The sequence below is a fragment of the Leptonychotes weddellii genome, chromosome 1 (genome assembly GCF_054177405.1).
Source record: "Leptonychotes weddellii isolate Sample4059 chromosome 1, ASM5417740v2, whole genome shotgun sequence".
Classification (NCBI taxonomy): Eukaryota; Metazoa; Chordata; class Mammalia; order Carnivora; family Phocidae; genus Leptonychotes; species Leptonychotes weddellii.
The window spans coordinates 183,770,506-183,789,492 of NC_138369.1; the positions used below are offsets into that span (position 1 = coordinate 183,770,506).

General features: G+C 49.2%; 1 protein-coding gene across 2 annotated transcripts; it reads right to left on the bottom strand.

Moving 5' to 3' along the window:
- Window positions 1-1,427: 1,427 nt before the first annotated feature.
- On the bottom strand, window positions 1,428-11,178 carry KCNE1 (potassium voltage-gated channel subfamily E regulatory subunit 1). 2 transcript variants are annotated; one of them, XM_081799674.1, is made up of 2 exons: window positions 11,101-11,178; window positions 1,428-1,914 (listed from the first exon to the last, which is right to left on the bottom strand). In XM_081799674.1, the coding sequence occupies exon 2, from the start codon at window positions 1,861-1,863 to the stop codon at window positions 1,489-1,491; it is 375 nt and encodes a 124-aa protein (XP_081655800.1). In that variant the 5' UTR covers window positions 1,864-1,914; window positions 11,101-11,178; the 3' UTR covers window positions 1,428-1,488. The 2 variants fall into 2 exon arrangements, with proteins under 2 accessions (XP_081655800.1, XP_081655799.1); XM_081799673.1 differs by lacking the exon at window positions 11,101-11,178 and adding an exon at window positions 4,074-4,094.
- Window positions 11,179-18,987: the final 7,809 nt, after the last annotated feature.

Here is an 18,987-nt window from a genome sequence, read left to right on the forward strand (position 1 = left end):
CTGTCTCGGGGGCGGGGGGGGGAAGGGGGACACTGCCCGAGTTTCCTGTGGCTGACTTAACAGGACCCAAATAAAACATTACAAACTCCTCGTCTCACAGTTCTGGAGTCCAGAAGTCTGAAATCATGGTGTGGTAGGGCCAGGTTCCTGTGAAGCCTGTAGGGGAGAGCCCCTCCGTGCCTCTCCCGGTCTGGTGTGGCCGTCAGTCCTCGGTCAACCTTGGCTCACAAATGGGTCACTCCAGTCTCTCCCTGTCTTCATGAGGGTTCTCCCCATGTGTCCATGACCTGATTTCCCACGTCTTAGAAGAACACCAGTCATATTGGATGTGGACCCATCCCAGTGACCTCATCTTCACCTGATGACATCTACAAAGACCCTCTTTCCAGGTACGGTCACATTCACAGGTACCAAGGTTAGGACTTGAACATGTCTTCTGGGGGGACACAATTCAACCACGATGGGCACATCGCCTCGAGAGGCCCTGTCCCCTTGATCCCATGTGTTGCCACTTACCCAGACCCACTCCTTCTCCTGGGTTCTGAGGTGGGGGGTGCACCCCACCCTCCCCTTGGTACATGTTCTGAAGTAGAAACTTTTTCTCTGGCATCTCAGTCCTGTAGGAAATGAGTTATTTTGAGATTGACATGTGTGAGTAGGAAGTGTCTGTGTGTGTTTCTGTGTGTGTGCACGTGTGTATCTGTGGGTGTGAGTGTGGGTGTGTTTGCAGGGGGTGTGTGTGAAGGGTGGATGTAGGGGAGAGGCAGGAGGCAGGGAGGAAGAGGAGGCCGGAGCCCCCATAGCGAGGGCAATAGCAACAAGGACAGGGGGCATGCTTGTGACAAATATGGGGATAGTATGCCTCTGGTCTCAGTCCCATAAAATAAGATATTAGTTAGGATAGTGACTCTGTTATTTTGACAGGAACCAAAATATCAGGGGCCCAAGGAAGATCAGAGTTAGTTTCTTCCCCACAATGCCTGAGCTGGTGGGTGAGCAGGAAGGCAGAGAGACCCTGTCCCATGACATTGCCTAGACTCTTGATGTTCTGCCTTCTGTGAGGATGCTGTCCTTTTCCAGAGTCAAGGCTGGCTCGCTACCGCATCCCTGTCCCAGCCACTGGGAAGTGGGGACAAAGGGAAATGGAGGACCCACCCTTTCCTTCTCAAGAATCGCTCCCACTTCTACATGACCTTGCCAGCTGCAAGGGAGTCTGGGAAACAGAGCTGCCAAAATCAACAAGGCAGGCACAGGTACTGAGAGAAGGAATCATCAGATTCCTTGTAAGAACGTCTGGCAGTCATCAGAGAAGGAATGTGATTGTAGAGAGACAGGGTTATGAAGCCACCCCTCACCCCTTACGATTGCAAAAAACCCCAATGACATCCCAAATCATAAAGAATACAAAAGACACATGATGGGAAAAATCAGATCGCCAGGTAGGATTGGCCCAGTTTTAACCAACTGTGGGGTCATGACACAAAGGTTTTATCTCGGAAGGTGTGTGTGGGGTCGTTCCACCGCCAACTGGTTTTCGATGATGTAACCCGCCCTATAGGTCTCCAGAACCCGGGCCTGAAAGTACGCCTTGTCCTTCTCCTGCCAGGAGTCAGACTCGATGTACACGTTGAATGGGTCGTGGGAGTGCTCCAGCTTCTTGGAGCGGATGTAACTCAGCATGATGCCCAGGGTGAAGAAGCCGAAGAAGCCGAGCACCATGAGGATGTAGAGCGCTGCCAGCTGGCCATCATCACTGCGGGGCGACCTGCGGGCCAGGCCGGACATGTTGCCGCCCTGCGTGACCGTCCCCTGCCACAGCGCGGTCAGAAAGGGCGTCGGCGCCGTCGTGTTGGACAGAAGCATCCCGGGCTTCAAGTTTCCACCGCTGGAGTTCGAACTGGCCGAGAAAACTATCTGAAAGAGAAGTGCGATCTGAAATCAGAAAGTGTGTCCTGGCCCAGACCCACACAGAGGCACACGCTCGCCCGTTTTGTGAAATCTCGGGGGAGAGGGGCACCCAGACGGACATACACCCGCGTCCCTGGCATGTGCCACCTTGAATCCACACAGCGCCTCTCTTCATTGATCAGTAAATCAATTGATTCCCTCTTCTTTCTTTCTTTCTTTTTTTTTTTAAGATTTTATTTCTTTAGTTTTCAGAGAGAGCACAAACAGGGGGAGCCGCAGAAGCAGAGGGAGAAGCAGGCTCCCCGCTGAGCAGGGAGCCCGATGCGAGGCTCGATCCCAGGACCCTGAGCTCATGACCTGAGCCGAAGGCAGACACCCAACCCACTGAGCCACCCAGGTGCCCCGATTCCCTCTTATTTCCACTCACCACTCCCACCGCCTACCTCCGTAGGCGACCCCCACAATGAGTTCCTCTAATATACACCCTGGGTTGTGTGTGTGTGTGTGTTTTAGTTTATGTGCTATGGGCTGAATTTTGCCCCCCAGTTCACATCTGGAAGCCCTAACCCCCAATGGGACTGCACCTGGAGATAGGGGCTTCAGGGGGTAATTAAGGTTACAGGAGGCTGGGCGCCTGGGTGGCTCAGTTGGTTGGGCGACTGCCTTCGGCTCGGGTCATGGTCCTGGGGTCCCGGGATCGGGTCCCGCGTCGGGCTCCCTGCTCGGCGGGGGGTCTGCTTCGTCCTCTGACCCTATCCCCTCTCATGTGTTCTCTCTCTCTCATTCTCTCTCTCTCAAATAAAAAAAAAAAAAAAAAAAAAAGGTTACAGGAGGCTGTAGGGTGGGGCCCTAACCTGCTAAGACCATGGCCTTATAATAAGAGAGAGAAATCTCTCTCTCCTACGCAAGGACACTATGAGAAGGCAACACCTGCAAGCCAGGAAGAGAGCTCTCTCCAGGAACCAAACCTTCCAGAACCTTGATCTTGGACCTACAGCTCCCAAACTGTGAAAAAATAGACGTCTGTTGTGTAAGCCCCAGGCTGTGGGATTTTGTCATCGCGGCCCAAGCATAAGTGGTGCTGGGTTACGTGTCTGCCTCTCTTTCCTTTTCCTCTATCCACTGTGGCTTTATGGCCTTTGGCCTCGAAGGAACCAGTGTTCCAGCTTGTACTGTGTTTGTCCCCTCCCTGCCCCCTGTCCTCTGCTGAGTGGCTGGCATGGGCCGTTTCACTCTGGATGACACTGTCCCTGAAAACTCAGAGAACAGGCCTGGGAACTGTGAGAGCCGTTTCCAGGAAACTCTGGAATTCTGTCAGAGGGTTCATGAGTCCTGGCACCCCACCTCATGGTCACTGATAAGCTCAACAGGTTTCATTCGTATCTTTGAGAAAATGCTGGCTTCTACCCCCCCCCAGGTCCTGCTGGGAGACAAAGTATCCAGAGCCAAACGGATGAGGCCACCCTTGAAACTCGACCCACAAGGGGCTACCGAGGGCTGACCAGACTCCGAGGGCCTCACTCATTTCTCAGTTGTGTGTAACATTCACTCGAGGCACCCTGGGGTGGCCGTTGAAACTAAGGGTGACGGTTTGGGACCATAGTTTCTGGCCAGAAACCCTGTGGCAAGAGAAATTCCAATGTACATGGGGGGGGGGTGCTCAGCCTCTCCCAGCTAGGGTGGGGGCTGTGACATCACACACTGTCTTGCTAGGACAAATGTCAATCTAGAGCTACTTCTTAGAATGGGCTTAATTTTGAAACTTCTGAACGCAGCCCTGAGCAAGATGCTTGGCACCTGCCCTAGGCCCCTCTCCCTCCACCCATTCCGGGGATGTTAGTGCACCCCAGAATTCCTTCGTTGGCCCTCCTTTCTTGTCACTCTGCCCTCTCCCTGTGTGGCTGCACCTGTCCCTTCAGGTTCACCCACATGGCCATGACCCCAGGTACCCTTCTGAGCACCAGAGCTGGGTGCCCCATGACCTGCCAAGGATTCATGTACCTTTGGCCATCCCCAGGCCCCTCCACCTCAGCCCCCACCCCTCCTGCTCCATGCCTCAGTGAGCGGAGGGGCCGTGCACCCACCCACCACAAAACCTGCGGCCCCCACTGCAAATCCCAATAGGTCAGTCCCCAGCTCAGAGGCCCTCCCAGGTTCCTCCCTACCTTCGGGGTGAAACACCGTGTCTTCAGCATGGACGTGGGCCTAGATGAGATGCAAGGGCTGCCTGCCTCCCTCTCTTGCTCTACTGTTGTCGCTTGCCCAGACCCCATGCTTGCCAAGCCCTGTACACATCACCATCTCTTTCCACATCTCCAGCAGAGGCAGGCCCTCCTTCTTGGCCCACGGAACCAGGAAGTGGTACCTCCTCATGCTTTTTAATCCAGTTCAGCTTCTCTGATGCTGGGCTGGCTTAGCACCAGCACACATGCCCATGAAGGCCGCTGTGCTCCCCGTTGACTTCACCACGGTCATCATCCCTGTCCCCCACCCTGTCCCCCCGCAGCTTCCCTAGCCTGGCGCCTGGCACACAGCAGCTCAGGAGCTGTCCATGAACTTCTTAATACCTCCTGACGGTGTAATACCTGATTCTTCATAACCCGAGTACCCAATTACCAGAGGCCCCCACTGTCTCCCTCTGAGAGCCACAGGCTCAGGGAACAGGAGTGGAGAAGGAGAAAGCGATCGGTCGGGAATTACACCTCCACTCCAGGTTTGGATTCTGGCCCTGCTGCTTTCTGGCTACATGACTCTGGTCGGGTTCCTTAGGCTTGCTCAGTCCTCTACCCTTTGGGAACAGGGAGAAACATCACTGATATCTGCAGCTGTTGGACCACACTGACCCAGCGTGCAGAGGGGTCGACATAACATATGACACGTAGTGGTGCGCACTTAGGGTCCCGAGCGTGAGTGGATTGGTTTTCCCAGCTCATTAAGAAATATCAGCTTGGGGGCTCAGTCAATTAAGCGTCTGACTCTTGGTTTTGGCGCCGGGTCATGATCTCAGGGTCGTGGGATCGAGCCCTGTGTTCTCTCTCTCCCCCTCCCTCTGCTTATGCACACACGCTCTCTGCTCTCTCTCTCAATGAATAAACAAACTCTTAAAAAAAGAAAGAAAGAAAGGAAAAAGAAAAGCAGCCCGGCCCAGGGATTTGGAGGTTTGGGGTTTTAGGTCTGGCTCTTCCATGGCTGACCACTGTGGCTCCCTTTACCTTGTGGAGAAGCTGCTCATGCATAAGAAACAAATGTGTTTAACGGGTTTTCCTGACATCTCTGGGGCTTTTGAGTCTGTGCCCTAAGATCTGTTAGAACAGGTTGAGCTACACAGGCTCAAGAGACTCCCAGGTACTGATTCTTCTCCAAAACCAGCATTTTGCCCCATTCTAATTGTTTGGTAACATTTTTTTTTTTTTTTTGGTCTTTGAAGCTTAGACCCAGAGCGGCTAGTCCGCTGGAAATCACTCAAGACGAGGTTGTGGGCAGCTGAGCTTTCCAAACACGATGCCTGACATTTTCTTTTTAAATGACTTCAAACCACTTATGAATACATAGAAACTTGCCCCAGAAAATACAGAGCCCTTGAGCAGATAATATAATTTTTTTCTAAAAATGCAGAATGACCACAAGCAAGGAATCCTGCTACCAATCACTGTTAGAGCATTCTTGTCGCTCCATGACCACAGGAGACTAGAATTATGGTAGACAACCGGGGTGCCTGGGTGGCTCAGTCAGTTAGTCTGCCTTTGGCTCATGTCATGATCTCAGGATCCTGGGATTGAGCCCCATGTCGGGCTCCCTGCTCAGCAAGGCGTCTGCTTCTCCCTCTCTCTCTGCCACTCCCCTGCTTGTGCTCTCTTTCAAATAAATAAATAAAAATCTTAAAAAAAAATAGAATTATGGTAGGCAACCTCCAGAGGTTAATTGGTTTAGAGCTAATAGCTCCACACAGCAAGTTAACTTAAGAGTAACTTCTGCAACTAATTCACTTGGGCGGGATCATGAAGAAGACCTGTTACTTCAAACTAGACGGACTTTACTATGGCCAGAGGAAGCAACCAGAAACATTTGCTTTAAAAAACCTGCCAGGCCAACCATCCTCCGCCTTGCTTTAAGGTAGTGGTGCTCAAATTTTGGCATGCTTTAAATTTCTTTCTTTCTTTTTTTTTTTTTAAATTTATTTATTTGGCAGGGGGAAGGGGCAGAGGGAGAGGGAGAGGGAGAGAGAGTCTTAAGCGGACTCTGAGCTGAGTGCAGAGCCCAACTCGGGGCTCGATCTCACAACTCTAAGATCAGGACCTGAGCTGAAACCAAGAGTCGGTTGCTTATCGGACTGTGCCACCCAGGCACCCCTGGCATGCTTTAGAATCACCTTCTAAAAATGCAGAGTGCTGGGCTCCACTCCCAGAGTTTCTGATCTAGAATGGCTGGTGTGGGGCCTGAGATTTGCATTTCCAACAAATTCACAGGTGCTGCTGATGCTTCTGGTCCAGGGACCCCCCACTTGGTGACCTATCGGAATCACCTGGAGAGCTTTAAAAAAATACTGATGGTCGGATCCCCCCTCCAAAGATTGTGATGTCCTTGCTCTGGGGTCCTTTCTGGCATAAAGCTTCCTAGGTGATCCTGATTTGTAGTCAAGCTTGAGACCCACTGGGCTATGGAACCTTAGGAAACTGATCAATCTGGGGCGCCTGGGTGGCTCAGTCAGTTAAGCATCTGCCTTCAGCTCAGGTCATGATCCCAGGGTCCTCCTGGGATCGAGTCCCACATCGGGCTCTTTCTCCCTCTCCCTCTGCTGCTCCCCCTGCTTGTGCGCTCTCTCTCTGTCAAATAAATAAATAAAAATCTTAAAAAAAAAAAAAGGAAACTGACCAATCTTTCATGCTGCAAGGTGCCAGGAAGAATTTGATAAGAGAAATGATTTCATAAAATAATTTTCGAATCTCATTTGTTTTTTAGATTTTCTTTTTTGGTCTTATACGTCCCTGGTGTAATCTGAAGAGGAGATGCAGAGAGAAGTTCTCAAGCCTTCACTATAAGCCCAGCTGCCTCCCACCTAACTCACGCTGTCGCCTAAAATGATGCGGAGCCTGTCGGAGCCTTCCGCCAGACCCGAAAAGTCAAGTTCATTAACTGCCTTTCAAGTAACAACTCTGAATTTTTAGAGAAAAAAGTCTTTTTCTTACTTTACACTTAATTTATTGTATTGCTTTTGCGAAATGCACTCTGTGCCCCCAAGGCCTGCCTGCTGGGTCATGTGGTGTTCTCTGTAATGAGTCTCAAAATGAGTTTGGCAATGCCCTCTTAATAGTCAGCAAGGTGTAAACAAACTCATCTGCATGTCAGCTGGGGGTTTATGTCCCATTCTCCAAGTTCACTTCCATTATAATGCCAACGCACTGCCCACTGGCCAGGGTTTCAGACCACTGGACTTACAGGGATTTGAAGAGCAACAAAGCCAGCAATCTTAACTTCAGGAAACTGGGCTCCATAGAGTTGAGCTGACCTGCCCAAGGTCATGTCTTTTATCACAAATACATCTAAAATGTAATCTTGTAGCCATGAACTCACATTTTATTAGTACAGAAAAAGGAGTTCTCAGGACTTAGCAGAGAGGAGACAGATTCTATATTTAAGGTCAAAGGAACTGAGGACCTGGCCATTGATATCAGGTAAAACCAGGTCTACCCAAATGAGGACTGGCTTGGGACCCAAAGATGCCATCAGAAGACCCCCTCCCCTACTGGGGAGGGCCACAACTTTTTGTAGCTTGCACAGTGATAAGGGGGGCTGGGAGAGGCAGAAGCAGCGGGAAGCGGGGAGGTCCAACTCTAAACACAAACAGTTTTATGCCCAGCCCATGCTGAATATTCTCAAACTGGCCTTAGTGGGCCTAGAAAGAGGGGGCTTCTAGAAGTGTCTTCTTTGGCGTGAGCCTGAGACTCCTCGTGCAGAACAGATACTGCCCCCAATCAAGGTTAGTACAATTTTCTTTTTTCTCCAAAGCTCACAGCTGCGAATGCATACCAACTGGGTCTCCAGCACCCTGGGATTCTGGAAGGCCCCCAGCTGCACCCAGAAGAGAAGGGGGCAGGGAGTGATGTCACGCGGTGCTGGCACTCATCACCCCCTTTTGCATTTCTCCCACATGTTTCGGCTATGTAGCCTGTCAGCACTGATAACGGCCTGGGGGCTTTTAGAACAGATTTCCTAGGCCTGCTACCTTTCCTTCTTTCTCAAGCATTTACTGAGCAACCAAGGCTTTTGTGGGCTGACTCCATCCATACTTCTGCGGAGCGGGTTAGATGCTGGGAGGGGAGAGGAAGAGGGGTGTCGGATTCAGAGCTTGGAGATCTGAGTTCCAGGCCTGGCTCGGGCCTAGATAAAACACAGGGCTCCCCTGGGCCTCGGTTTACTTATCTTGGTAAACAGGCATAAGGTTCCCGTCATCTTAACAGCATTCCTTAAGCATTTCCAGAGCAGCCAGTCCTGAAATCCTCATTAGGCTTTACTTGCTTTAGGAAGCAGAATTCGGGTAAAACCAATTATGGACTAGCCTAATTTTGGTGAATATGATCTTATGGAGTCGAGAATTCTGCAAGCATATTTTTCCTGGACGCAACTGCCCATTATTTTCATCTTTATCTCAACAAGTTCTGGAGACATATTTACCCCCAAGCAGAAGAAAAGCCAACAGGGGCCCTCAGACCCTTCCAGGGTGTGAAGGATGGGAATGTGAACCAGTGAGCTGGTGAGAGGGACCCAGCCAAACTCAATATGGGAAAAGGGATGAGCATTTTGGCGGGGAGAATGGACGAGAGGATTCCCAGACTCTGGAGGGCAGCTGAAGTCACATAGAAGGACGGCTGATGGATTATCGCCTTCAGCAAATTACATAAATTTGAGGAGCCTCAGTTTTCTTATCCAAACACTGGGCATAATGGAATCTCCCCCAACTATACCACAGGGTTCTGTGAGGCACGGAACAAACCCATAACTTTGCTACGTCTAAATTTTGCTGCTCTCTCTGCAAGAGAGGTGTGACCACCATATTTGTTTGTCAAAATTCTACTGGTCCTCCAAATGCCTAGTCCTATGCTAACCTGGGTGTGAAAGCCCCTCCGTCCCTTTGACCACATGGTGCTGTGTCTATACCACTCATATTCTAATTTGCATCACAATAACTTGTAGACTTGTCTGAGCATTTCCTTCCAGAAGCTCAGGAAGGTCAGAGACTATCTTGCTCACCTTGTCCCACTCCAGCACCCAGAACCGTTCCATAAGAGATTGCTGAACTAAATGGGGATGCAAAGTATTAGATTCAACACAACTACAATGTGCTTGTGAGTGCAAATAACCAATAAAGTATAATACACTCTTGAAAGAAATTGGTGGGTAGCCAAATGCAAACCTCTTTCAATATAGTATGTTTTTATATAATAAAATGTAAACTATTTTTATTTGTATTTATTTATCTTATTAGTGTTTTTTTTGTATATTAAAATTGATATTAACATAGTTACATGCGCATCCACAACCTACTTTCTTCTTTTTTTTTTTTTTTTAATTTTATTTATTTATTTGACAGAGAGAAACACAGCGAGAGAGGGAACACAAGCAGGGGGAGTGGGAAAGGGAGAAGCAGGCTTCCTGCGGAGCAGGGAGCCCGATGCGGGGCTCGATCCCAGAATCCTGGGATCATGACCTGAGCCGAAGGCAGACGCTCAACGACTGAGCCACCCAGGCGCCCCAACCTACTTTATTCTTAAAAAGGTTTAAGGCAGTCAGTAATTGTTGATAGTATGGCTGAATTTTTATCCCTTCTTCTGACTCCTGATAACCCCTATCCTGCTTTCCCTTTCTTTTTTTTCCATATTACTTAAAGCCTGCTAATATAATATGGTTTTCTTATTTATTACGTCCATTGCTTACTGTTTTGTTTGTCTTCTCCACCAAAACGTAAGCTTTTGAGGGCAGGGATGTTTGCGTGTGTTCTTCCACATGTATCTCAAGGTCTAGAAGAGTATCTTGTATACGGTAGGAGTGCAATAAATATTCATAGGACGCAGGCATGCATGCATGAATGCATGAATGAATAAATGTCCCATTCAACTACCAGAAAGCCCCGAACCACCAGCTCTACCATCCGAGACTTAAGATGACAAGACTGAGTCCCTCTGATGTCTTCACAGTGTCCTTTATTCTCAAAACAATCCACTTTCTAAGAACCTGGCCAAAGCCAGACCTCCAGGGATATTCTTAAAAGGGAGAACGCCTTCCTCAGACCCATCCTTCCCTCACCTCTAATGAGTATATGAAACAGACCACAGAAAGCAGGTTTTGGCCCCTTCCTTAGCAATCCATAGGTCAGAGTCAAGGTGCTTTCTCGCAAGTCACCATATATGAATTAAAACAGCTGTGCGGTCACAGCAAAGCTCCCACCACCGGGAACGTAAATGACAACAGTGGTTACTGACCAGAACTTTCCTTAAGGGAAATGTGGACTCAAAATAAACCTAAATAAACCTAAATGTGGACTCAAAATAAACTGTTGACATACAGCAGTTTAAAAAATCCAGACGGGGACAATGTAACAGGTGACAGACCCCGAACATATACATGGCTGCTACTCGGTCAACTTTCTTCCAGAAGTTCCACATTTTCCCCAATTACTACAGTTAAGAGCAGATACATCAATGTTCTCCATGTCCCACGCCTTTTCCCCAGGGAGATGCCAAGGCCCAAGTACCTTCAAAAAATTAAAAAGCTCCCTTTGAGGCCGAATGTATCTGCAAGTATTGCTTGAGCTGGATGGAGGTCTTTGAAACCCAGTGGGGACTGGGATCGTGGGCGGTTTTCGTTTTCTTTGGGTCCTTTGAGGTAGTTCCCAAGTTTTCTACAAGAATGCGAGTTCATAAAAATGGGGAAAAGTGGTTGCTATTTGGTGGTGAGACAGTTTCCGACGCGTGTGTCTCTAAGTGAAGCGGGGCAGAGGGAAGGGAGGCACGGACCGAATCCTCCATCCCGTCCCGACTCCCGGTGCGGGGTAGGGGGCGGCGGGGGGCGGAGGCGGGGTCGCGGCGCCTCCGGCCCCGGGGGCTGAGACCCGCTCCCTGGAGCCCCCATCAGGGTGGCCCGACTGGGGCGCCGGCGCGCGGGGCGAGGAGCCGGGAGGCGGGAGCCTGCACTTACCGGGTCCGGGGCGCCGAGGCAGCCGGGTGCGCAGCGGGTCCGCCGGGCCGCGCGCAGGACACCCACGGCCGAGCCCGAGGCGGCGCGCTCCCGGGCGTGCGGCGGCGCAGGCAGGCGGGCGGGGCCTCCCGGAGCCCGCGGGCGCCCCGCCCCGGCCCCCCGCATCCCCCTCCGACCCACCGCAGACCAGCCCCGGCCCTCCGCTGCCTGCGTCCCCGGCTGAGCGCCTGGGATCGCGCCCCGGGCCGGCAGAAAGGCCGTATTACTACAAGTTCCAGCCAGCCAGCCAGCCAGCCAGATCTACCTTCCCGCGGGACTTTGCAGTGGGCAGGCTAGAAGCAAGAGAAAGGCATTCCTGGAGACCCCCACCCTCGGCGGAGAGCCAGGACAAACGTCCCTTCCAACAGCTCCAAACAAGAACTTAAAGACTCACAACCCCAGCAGACTCCTTTTAGCTGCATCCCGCACCCCAGCTGTGTCCACGCATCTATGCGCCCGAATTATGCAGCACTGGGTGTCCGTCCAGCTCCCAGCTGGAGGTGCAGCTTGCACAGGACAGGAGTGGTCCCAGCCTGCGGGAGTCAGTCGCTGGGACCACCTACGCCTTGGCAGGGGCACTCCAAAGTCCTTGGGGGCGGTGGGACCGGCCACGAGGGGCAAACCGCACAAGGGCCCCAGTGACCTGCCAGCAGATTCACAGCCGCTGCCCACAAGCGTGGGAAAGGAGACCGGGCCCGGGGCCATTTCCAAAGGACAGGCCGGTGGAAGCTCTGGGGAATGAGGTCCAGGCTCACGCTCTGCAGGCCTCTGCAGGCGGGGAGCGGAGGAAGAAGATTCCTGACCTAGGGCCCAAAGATCCCACTGCTTGGTCTTCCTCCTTCACTCTCCTTCTTCTTGGGCCTTGGGCTGGGTGCTCTCCCGGGGAGGAGGCCCTCAGAGGGGTCCGCCGCCCTTGTGTGACATTCCAGGACTCGCTCAGCGGGTAGAGGCGGAGTTGGCAGCCAGTACAAACCCACCCAGACACTTGGGAAAGCCCTAAAATGCCCCTAGCGTGGATGTGTAATTGTACACTGTGAAGTCTGTTCTGCGCGGAGGGAAAAGCTTTATGCACAGAAAAGTTCTTTGTAGGGGCGCCTGGGTGGCTCAGTCGTTAAGCGTGTGCCTTCGGCTCAGGTCATGATCCCGGGGTCCTCGGATTGAGCCCCGCAGGGAGCCCTGCATCGGGGTCCCCACTCAGCAGGGAGCCTGCTTCTCCCTCTCCCTCTGCCTGCCTCTCGCCCTGCTTGTGCTCTCTCTCTCTGTCAAATAAATAAATAAAATCTTAAAAAAAAAAAAAAATGGTTTCTCCTTTTCTCTTTCTCTTCCTGCTTTTACCTTTCTAGACTCACCTTGCCCCACCCTACAGGTGTGATCCAACTTAAAATAATCATAACAATAGAGCTACAGCACGCAAAGCCCTGGGGTCCGTCATTTCTCTCTTCTCTCTCTGGTTCCTCCACCTTCTCCATTCTTCTTGGTCCCTTCACTGGAACTGGGTCTTGGGAAAGGGGTGGCAAGTGTAGCCCCCCTGCTCTTCTCAGTGGGTTTATGTTCCTCTTCTGTGAGTTCCCATCTCAATGCAGGTGGTATCCGAAGCCAGAGCTTCAGCTACTTTTCTTTCTTTCATAGGAAAATCTCATATCTCAATTTGCAACTTGGATGTCCTGCTTATGTTCCTAACCTTGCTCACACGCTCTAGGAGAAAGAACAGCTCTGCCATCAGAAAGGACTGGTCTGCAGTGTAACCCACCCACCCAGGATGCTCTTATGGACTCTGGACCAGGATACGTAGACAGTTCTTGGCTGTTCCCTCTGGCTGCCATTCAGTTGGTGTCCAGATGCCCCTGCATAAGCCTCAGGATGTCCCCTGCCCTTTGACCCCTCTTTCTTCCTGCTTTTTCACCCCTCTACCCTATGGCTTCTACTATCCCATGGGAAACTCTCATTTGTCAGTGAGAAACACCTGCAAGGCAAACAACCTTTCTTTAGTAGCAGCAGGGCATATCCTGAGTGCGGTCACATGCTCGTTACAATACTTCCCCCAAGGAGAAAGAGAAGGAAGGGCACTGAAGTCCTCATTCTGCCCCCCTGGTGACAGATGAGGTGCAAAGTGATGGAAGAGAGCCCCACCCTGCCCCCTGCCTGTCACTGGGGGTGCCGTCCCCCCCATTGTTGTCCATGGCTCCATCAGCACCCGACACAGGTGGCTCGGCGTGTCTGTGTCTTCTCTGATGGCCACATGGTGCTCTCATCTCTTCTGTCCCCTTCCCCTGGCCAACATCTCCCCATCTGATTCACTTGGTCGTAGGAGGCCTGGCCTCAATTTCCTCCGAGGGCTCCTCTTTGGCTAGGGGTCCTGCACACAAGGGGCATTCTTCCCAAATGCCACGGTCCCTGGCATTCTCCTAAAACCCCCTAGAGGATTGCTCTTGTTCCGAAAAGAAACCACCCACAACCTGTTTACAGGTCATTCCAGTTCCATGACCTTATTTCCCACTGTTCTGCTCCACCAAGCTTCCAGACCAGCAAAAGACACACCTCCATTGTCTGTGTACAACCTGCCCTTCCCCCCTCCAGACAGGTGGACGATCATCCTCCAACTTGGGCCCAGGACATTTTCAAATCCCAGATCTTCAGCAAAGGGCTAAAATGTGGGGTCGGTGACCAGCTCTGAGCCTCTTGGCATAGAGTCTATCTGTTTGCTTTAGTTCTGAATTCGTTTTCAAGATGAAAAAATTGAGATCTCTCATACTAAACATCAAGATGTCTGGCTTCTCTTATAAAACTCAACAGGTCTAGAAACTTTATGCTCACTTTTGGCAAAGCAACCAATGGTAGGGGCTGCATTTTCCACAAAAAGACACACTAGAGAGTTTACCACATGCCCTCCCACTCCACATTCTCCCCGGCAAGGACAATGAGCAGGACCCACTCACTCAGTATCCTGCCTGTCTATAGGTATTGAGTTGGTCACTTCTGTTCTAGGCCTTTCCCTTCCAGGACAAAGCCCCTTGTCTGGCTGTTCCTTCACTTTGCATGCCTGGGAACTCATTTCTGCCCGTGTTTTGTCCTGGCTCATTTGCTGTGTTGCAAGTGCTCTTTGGCTGTGTCAGAAGTGGATGCTTTGTTTATCCATTTAGAGCAAGGGTTCTTAATTTTTCAAGAATCTTCATGGGAATCTGAGAAAAGCTATGGCTTTCCTCCCATTCCTCCAAAGGCACAGATGTGCAACATTTTGCCTATAGTTCAGGAGACCCCAGGGATGCTGGGCGATTCGAGGCCGCCATGTTAGGAACTTCATGGCAAGGACCATCTTTTCTGTGAAACAAACTCAACTCTGTAGGACCGATTCTATGGGTCTTTACTGTGTACTTTGCTCAACAAATGCCACCAAGTGTTGCCCAACTGTTGGACAGCAAGACTGTCCATGAAAATAGTTGTTCAAGCTGCCTCTACCCAGGTTCCTGGGAGCACAGCTCTAATTCTTGGCACCCTTGAGTCACCCAAGGAAGATGACTGATGTACCAGCTCCAGACCCCCCAAGTCAGGGATCACAGCTGCCCTTTCATTTTGACAAATAACCACAGCCTTCACCTTGCTATGAAAAGAGCACAAATCCAATTAAGAAAGCTTTTCCCAAAGAAATAACATCGTTGTTCCCTCCCCCCCACCCCCTTTTTGTCCCAGAATAATGCTATGCTGATAGGAACATGATAAATTAATTATACTCTGGAATGTTATTCATTGCTAGGAAAGCACACTCAATCGACACATACAGTGTTTGACATTTGAATACAAATATCGCCCTTATGTTTTTGTTTTATTTATTTTTTCGAAACCCAACAGATTAAATTTATGCAGGATTATATGTATAATCCTTTTAAAGGCTGTAGATTTAAAAGCTCAAAGGTAACAATGTGCTGGGTGTTGTAGTCAGCCAAAGAGCAAGGTAACGCAGGAATGAGATTAGCAAGTCAGCCAAAGAGCAAGGTAATGCAGGAATGAGATTAGCATCTCTTCAGTTCCTTGTATGTCTGATATTATTTTGGTGTTCCTCCTCTTCCTGATAACACAGAAGCACTGTTGTGGCCCAAGTCCCTGAAATGGAAGGACATTGGCCAGCCTGAATTGAAAACCAGTGCAGGCAACCTTTCTGGGAATGTGTGCAAAGGTCACTTTTTAGAAATGGGACTGTCCACAGCCGTTGTCATGATCTCCGCGCTATTTCAACCAGGGCCCTTCTGCCTGGCAGTCTGGATTAATGTGGATTGCTGCAGGTCCTCCACAGGGGTTGAAGGAAGAAATCAGAGGTGGTGTCTGGCATGACTTGGAGGAGGATCGGAGGAACTATATTCAGAGGAAATCTTCAGAAGAGCAAATTTAAGTTTGAAACCTATAAACAGTGAAAAGATTTTGATGACACCCTTGATCTTTGAGTCCTTATTCTAAGTAATATCAAGTCTGAACCCAGACCCCATCCCTTAAAATTTTTCTCAATAAATAAATCTCCTGATGACCGTCACCTTAATTCAGTATTTACCAAGTTTCTAGATGGGAGGGGTGGAGAGCACTCAATCAAATGTATGTCCAAATTTACCAACCTTGCAGAGTAGAGCTGAGATGCCACCCCCTCTCCTGCCAGTCTTACCCCGCCCTCAACACACACAAAGTCTTTCTGGCAGAAGTGGTCTCTCCCTCCTGGAGAGATGCTGTGCAAACATTGCCCTTACGTTTGTTGTTGCTCTTGTTGTTTTTAAAACCAATCGGTTCCAACAGCATGAGGTGTCACCTTTGACCGTGGCACTCTGTCCCCCAAAACTCTCAGGACTAGTCTTCTTTTTTCATTTCTGAAGGCCCCACCCAAGGCCAGCATGTATCTACTTTCGCCAAGAATCTAACAAGAGTTCCAGGCTGGTCTCCTAGCCTAGTCTGGCCCTCTTCCTCTCTCCTTGAAAGGTCCATTTTACCATGCTTCATTTTCAGCCTCACCTGTCAGTAACTGAAGATCACATCGGCCTTCCTTGTTAGCTGTCAGCTGTAACCCCCAAAGGACAACCTCTACCAACTCATTTGCCTTTAGTCCTCTACTGGGACCAGCGAGGAATGTAGCAAGTAGATAGGGATTCACAGATATTTCTTGAGCAGATAACTGGTTACTTGTCCATGATTTGGGGGACACCCCTTTCTGGACCAGTCAGAGACCAGACTGTATCTCCTGTGAACTTTGCCAAGTCAAGTTGAATTTAATGGAATGTCAGAGTGTAAAAGTTTGGACTAGAAAAGTTAAGTAGGAGGAGTAAGTGTGAGTGACAGTATCTAAATGAAAATCCATGTTGTGACAGTAGATCAGACCTTTTCTCCTCTGATGTTGCTCGTTTGGAAATCACAAAATGCCCAAGGTATCATAAGCATTGAATATTGGACAAGAGAATTGTCTATAACAAATGTCATGATTTTTCAGTGTTCCATGTCCCTTGGCAGTGAGTGTGACCTGGCACTAAAATGGGAAAGCCCGCGACCCTGGGTGGGGTCCTGGCTCTGCAGGTAAACCACCTAGTCACTAACCCTGAGCCGAGACACTTGAACCCTCCCTTTCTTGTTTTGCTCATTTGCGACTTGGGTGATAAGAAGACCTGCTCTATTTGACTTGTTGTGTTGGTGTGATGAATGAAAAGAACTTCTTTAAATCCCCGTGCAACAAGGCAGTGAATTGAAAATAAGGAAGATAAGGAAGAGTGTTCTGGACAAGATGGCTCAATGAGTTCATGCTCTGATCCAGCCTTCAGCTCTGAACACAGCCATGACAGATAAGGTATAAAAATAGAAAGCTAAAAAGAGATGTCTGGCTCAAGAGAAGCAGTGAAAGCTTTCTGGAAGCCTCTGACCCACTGGGCTCTTTGTCTAAAGTCAGCAGGGAGCTTAACTCCTCTGGGCAAGCCCAACAGGCAAACAACCAAGATGACAGACAGGAACCAAGTTACTTGAAGTCAGGAGCTGAGTGGGAGTCCTGAAAGAAAGAAATTATGGAAAGAAACCATTGCTTGTAGACCATGGTTCTAGAACAATGAGGGTCTGGGAATGTGGAGCTGGAGACCCAGCTCCCCACCAAAAACTGAGCCTAGTTACATACTGGCCTCAAGACTGCATGGTTGTCACCAGGATCACTATGGGACAGAGACCCCACACTACTGTTACCAAGGCCAGGATGCCCCTAAACTGCTGTTATCTAGTCCAGGATGACATTCCAGGGTCCAGGTGGAAGCTGTCACAAAATGTTGGTCAGGCAAGGGCGGGGTGGGTGAGGTGGATCCAGGTGAAAATGAAAATGAGATATGAAAAGAAGCCGAAAAACAAAACCCACTTGAAATGAGCCTAAGATTAAAATTCTAAAACATGTGAAGAAATCTAATATTAAAGACAGTCAAAAGTCCCCAAATCATTTTATGAAGTTAGAACACTCTGATACCAAACTGCATGACAATAGGACACAAAAGGAAAATCACCCATCAGCATCAACCCTGAAAACTACTGCAGAGACTCTAAGTAAAAATATTGGCAAACCAAATTCAACAACTCCTAAATCAACATTATAGCAGAACAAATACAATAATAAGTTTATCCCAGGAATACCAGGTTGGTTTAACGTGGTGTAATTTAAGAAATTTGATGTCTATAAGTAACATAGTAGTAGTAGTAATATTAATATTATGATGTAGTGATTAATTTTATGTTACAACTTGACTGGGCCACAGGGTGCCCAGATATTTGGTCAAACATTATTCTGGGTGTTTCTGTGAAGGTGTTTTCAGATGAGATTCACATTGACATCTACAGACTAAGTAGAGCAGATTGCATCAATGTAGGTGGGCCTTCCCCAATCAGTTGCAGACCTGAATAGAACAAAAGTCTGACTCTCTCTCAAGTAAGAGAGAATTTTCCTGCCTGAGAGCCTTTGAAATGGGACATAAGCTCTTCCTCATTCTAAAGCAGTCTGCTGGCCCTTAGACCAAAATCGGGACATCAGCTCTGTAGATTTTCTATTTGTCAGTCTCCATAACCAAGTGATCCAATTCCTTAAAATACATATTTTCATAATCTCCTATTTGTACTGTTTCTCTGGAGAGAAATGCAGATGGTAGTGTTATCAAATGTACTTAAGTGATTCATTTTAAAGGAGAAAAACCATATAAGCATTCATTTCTTTATTTAGTCAACATTTACGTATTGAACACCTATTCTGTGTGTGCAGACACTGTTTTAGACACAGTGAGAGAGGGATCAACAAAGCGGACAAAAAGCTCTTTTCTGATGGAACTTACGTTCAGTTTGGTGGGAAGAGGGGGAGAAGGACCCCAGTGGTCAACAAGATAAATAACATTCCTAATATGTTAAAAATGTAGAAGTGCTATGGCAAAAATCAAGCAGAGAAGGGGGATAGAGAGTGTTGGCCCGGGGTTGGAGGAGGTTGTAATTTTAAATAGGGTGGCAGGGGAAACTCTCACTGAAAAAGTGAGATTTCAGTGAAGGTCTTAAGGAAGCGAGGAGCAAGTAATTCAGGCACCTGGGAGGAGGCAGAGGCAGCTACAAATGCCAGGACCCTAGGATGGGAAAGATCTGGTGGGAGGAGAAGGAAATCAGTTACTCTGGCTGGGAAGAACGAACAGGAAGTGGAGGGAAGACAAAGGAAGTGCTCAAGAGATGGGGGAAAGATCTTGTAGGTACTTTCATAAGACCTTGTAAGATGGGAAAAAAGGGATGGTGTTAAATAGGAATGACTTATATTTAATGTGCTCATGGTGGTTACCATGTTGAGAACTAGTTGAAGATGCTGAAGAAAGGAGACTAGTC

Bases quoted from the DNA above. Each gene is read 5' to 3' on its own strand.
- KCNE1 (XM_081799674.1), bottom strand. From the start codon at position 1,863: ATGCTTCTGTCCAACACGACGGCGCCGACGCCCTTTCTGACCGCGCTG.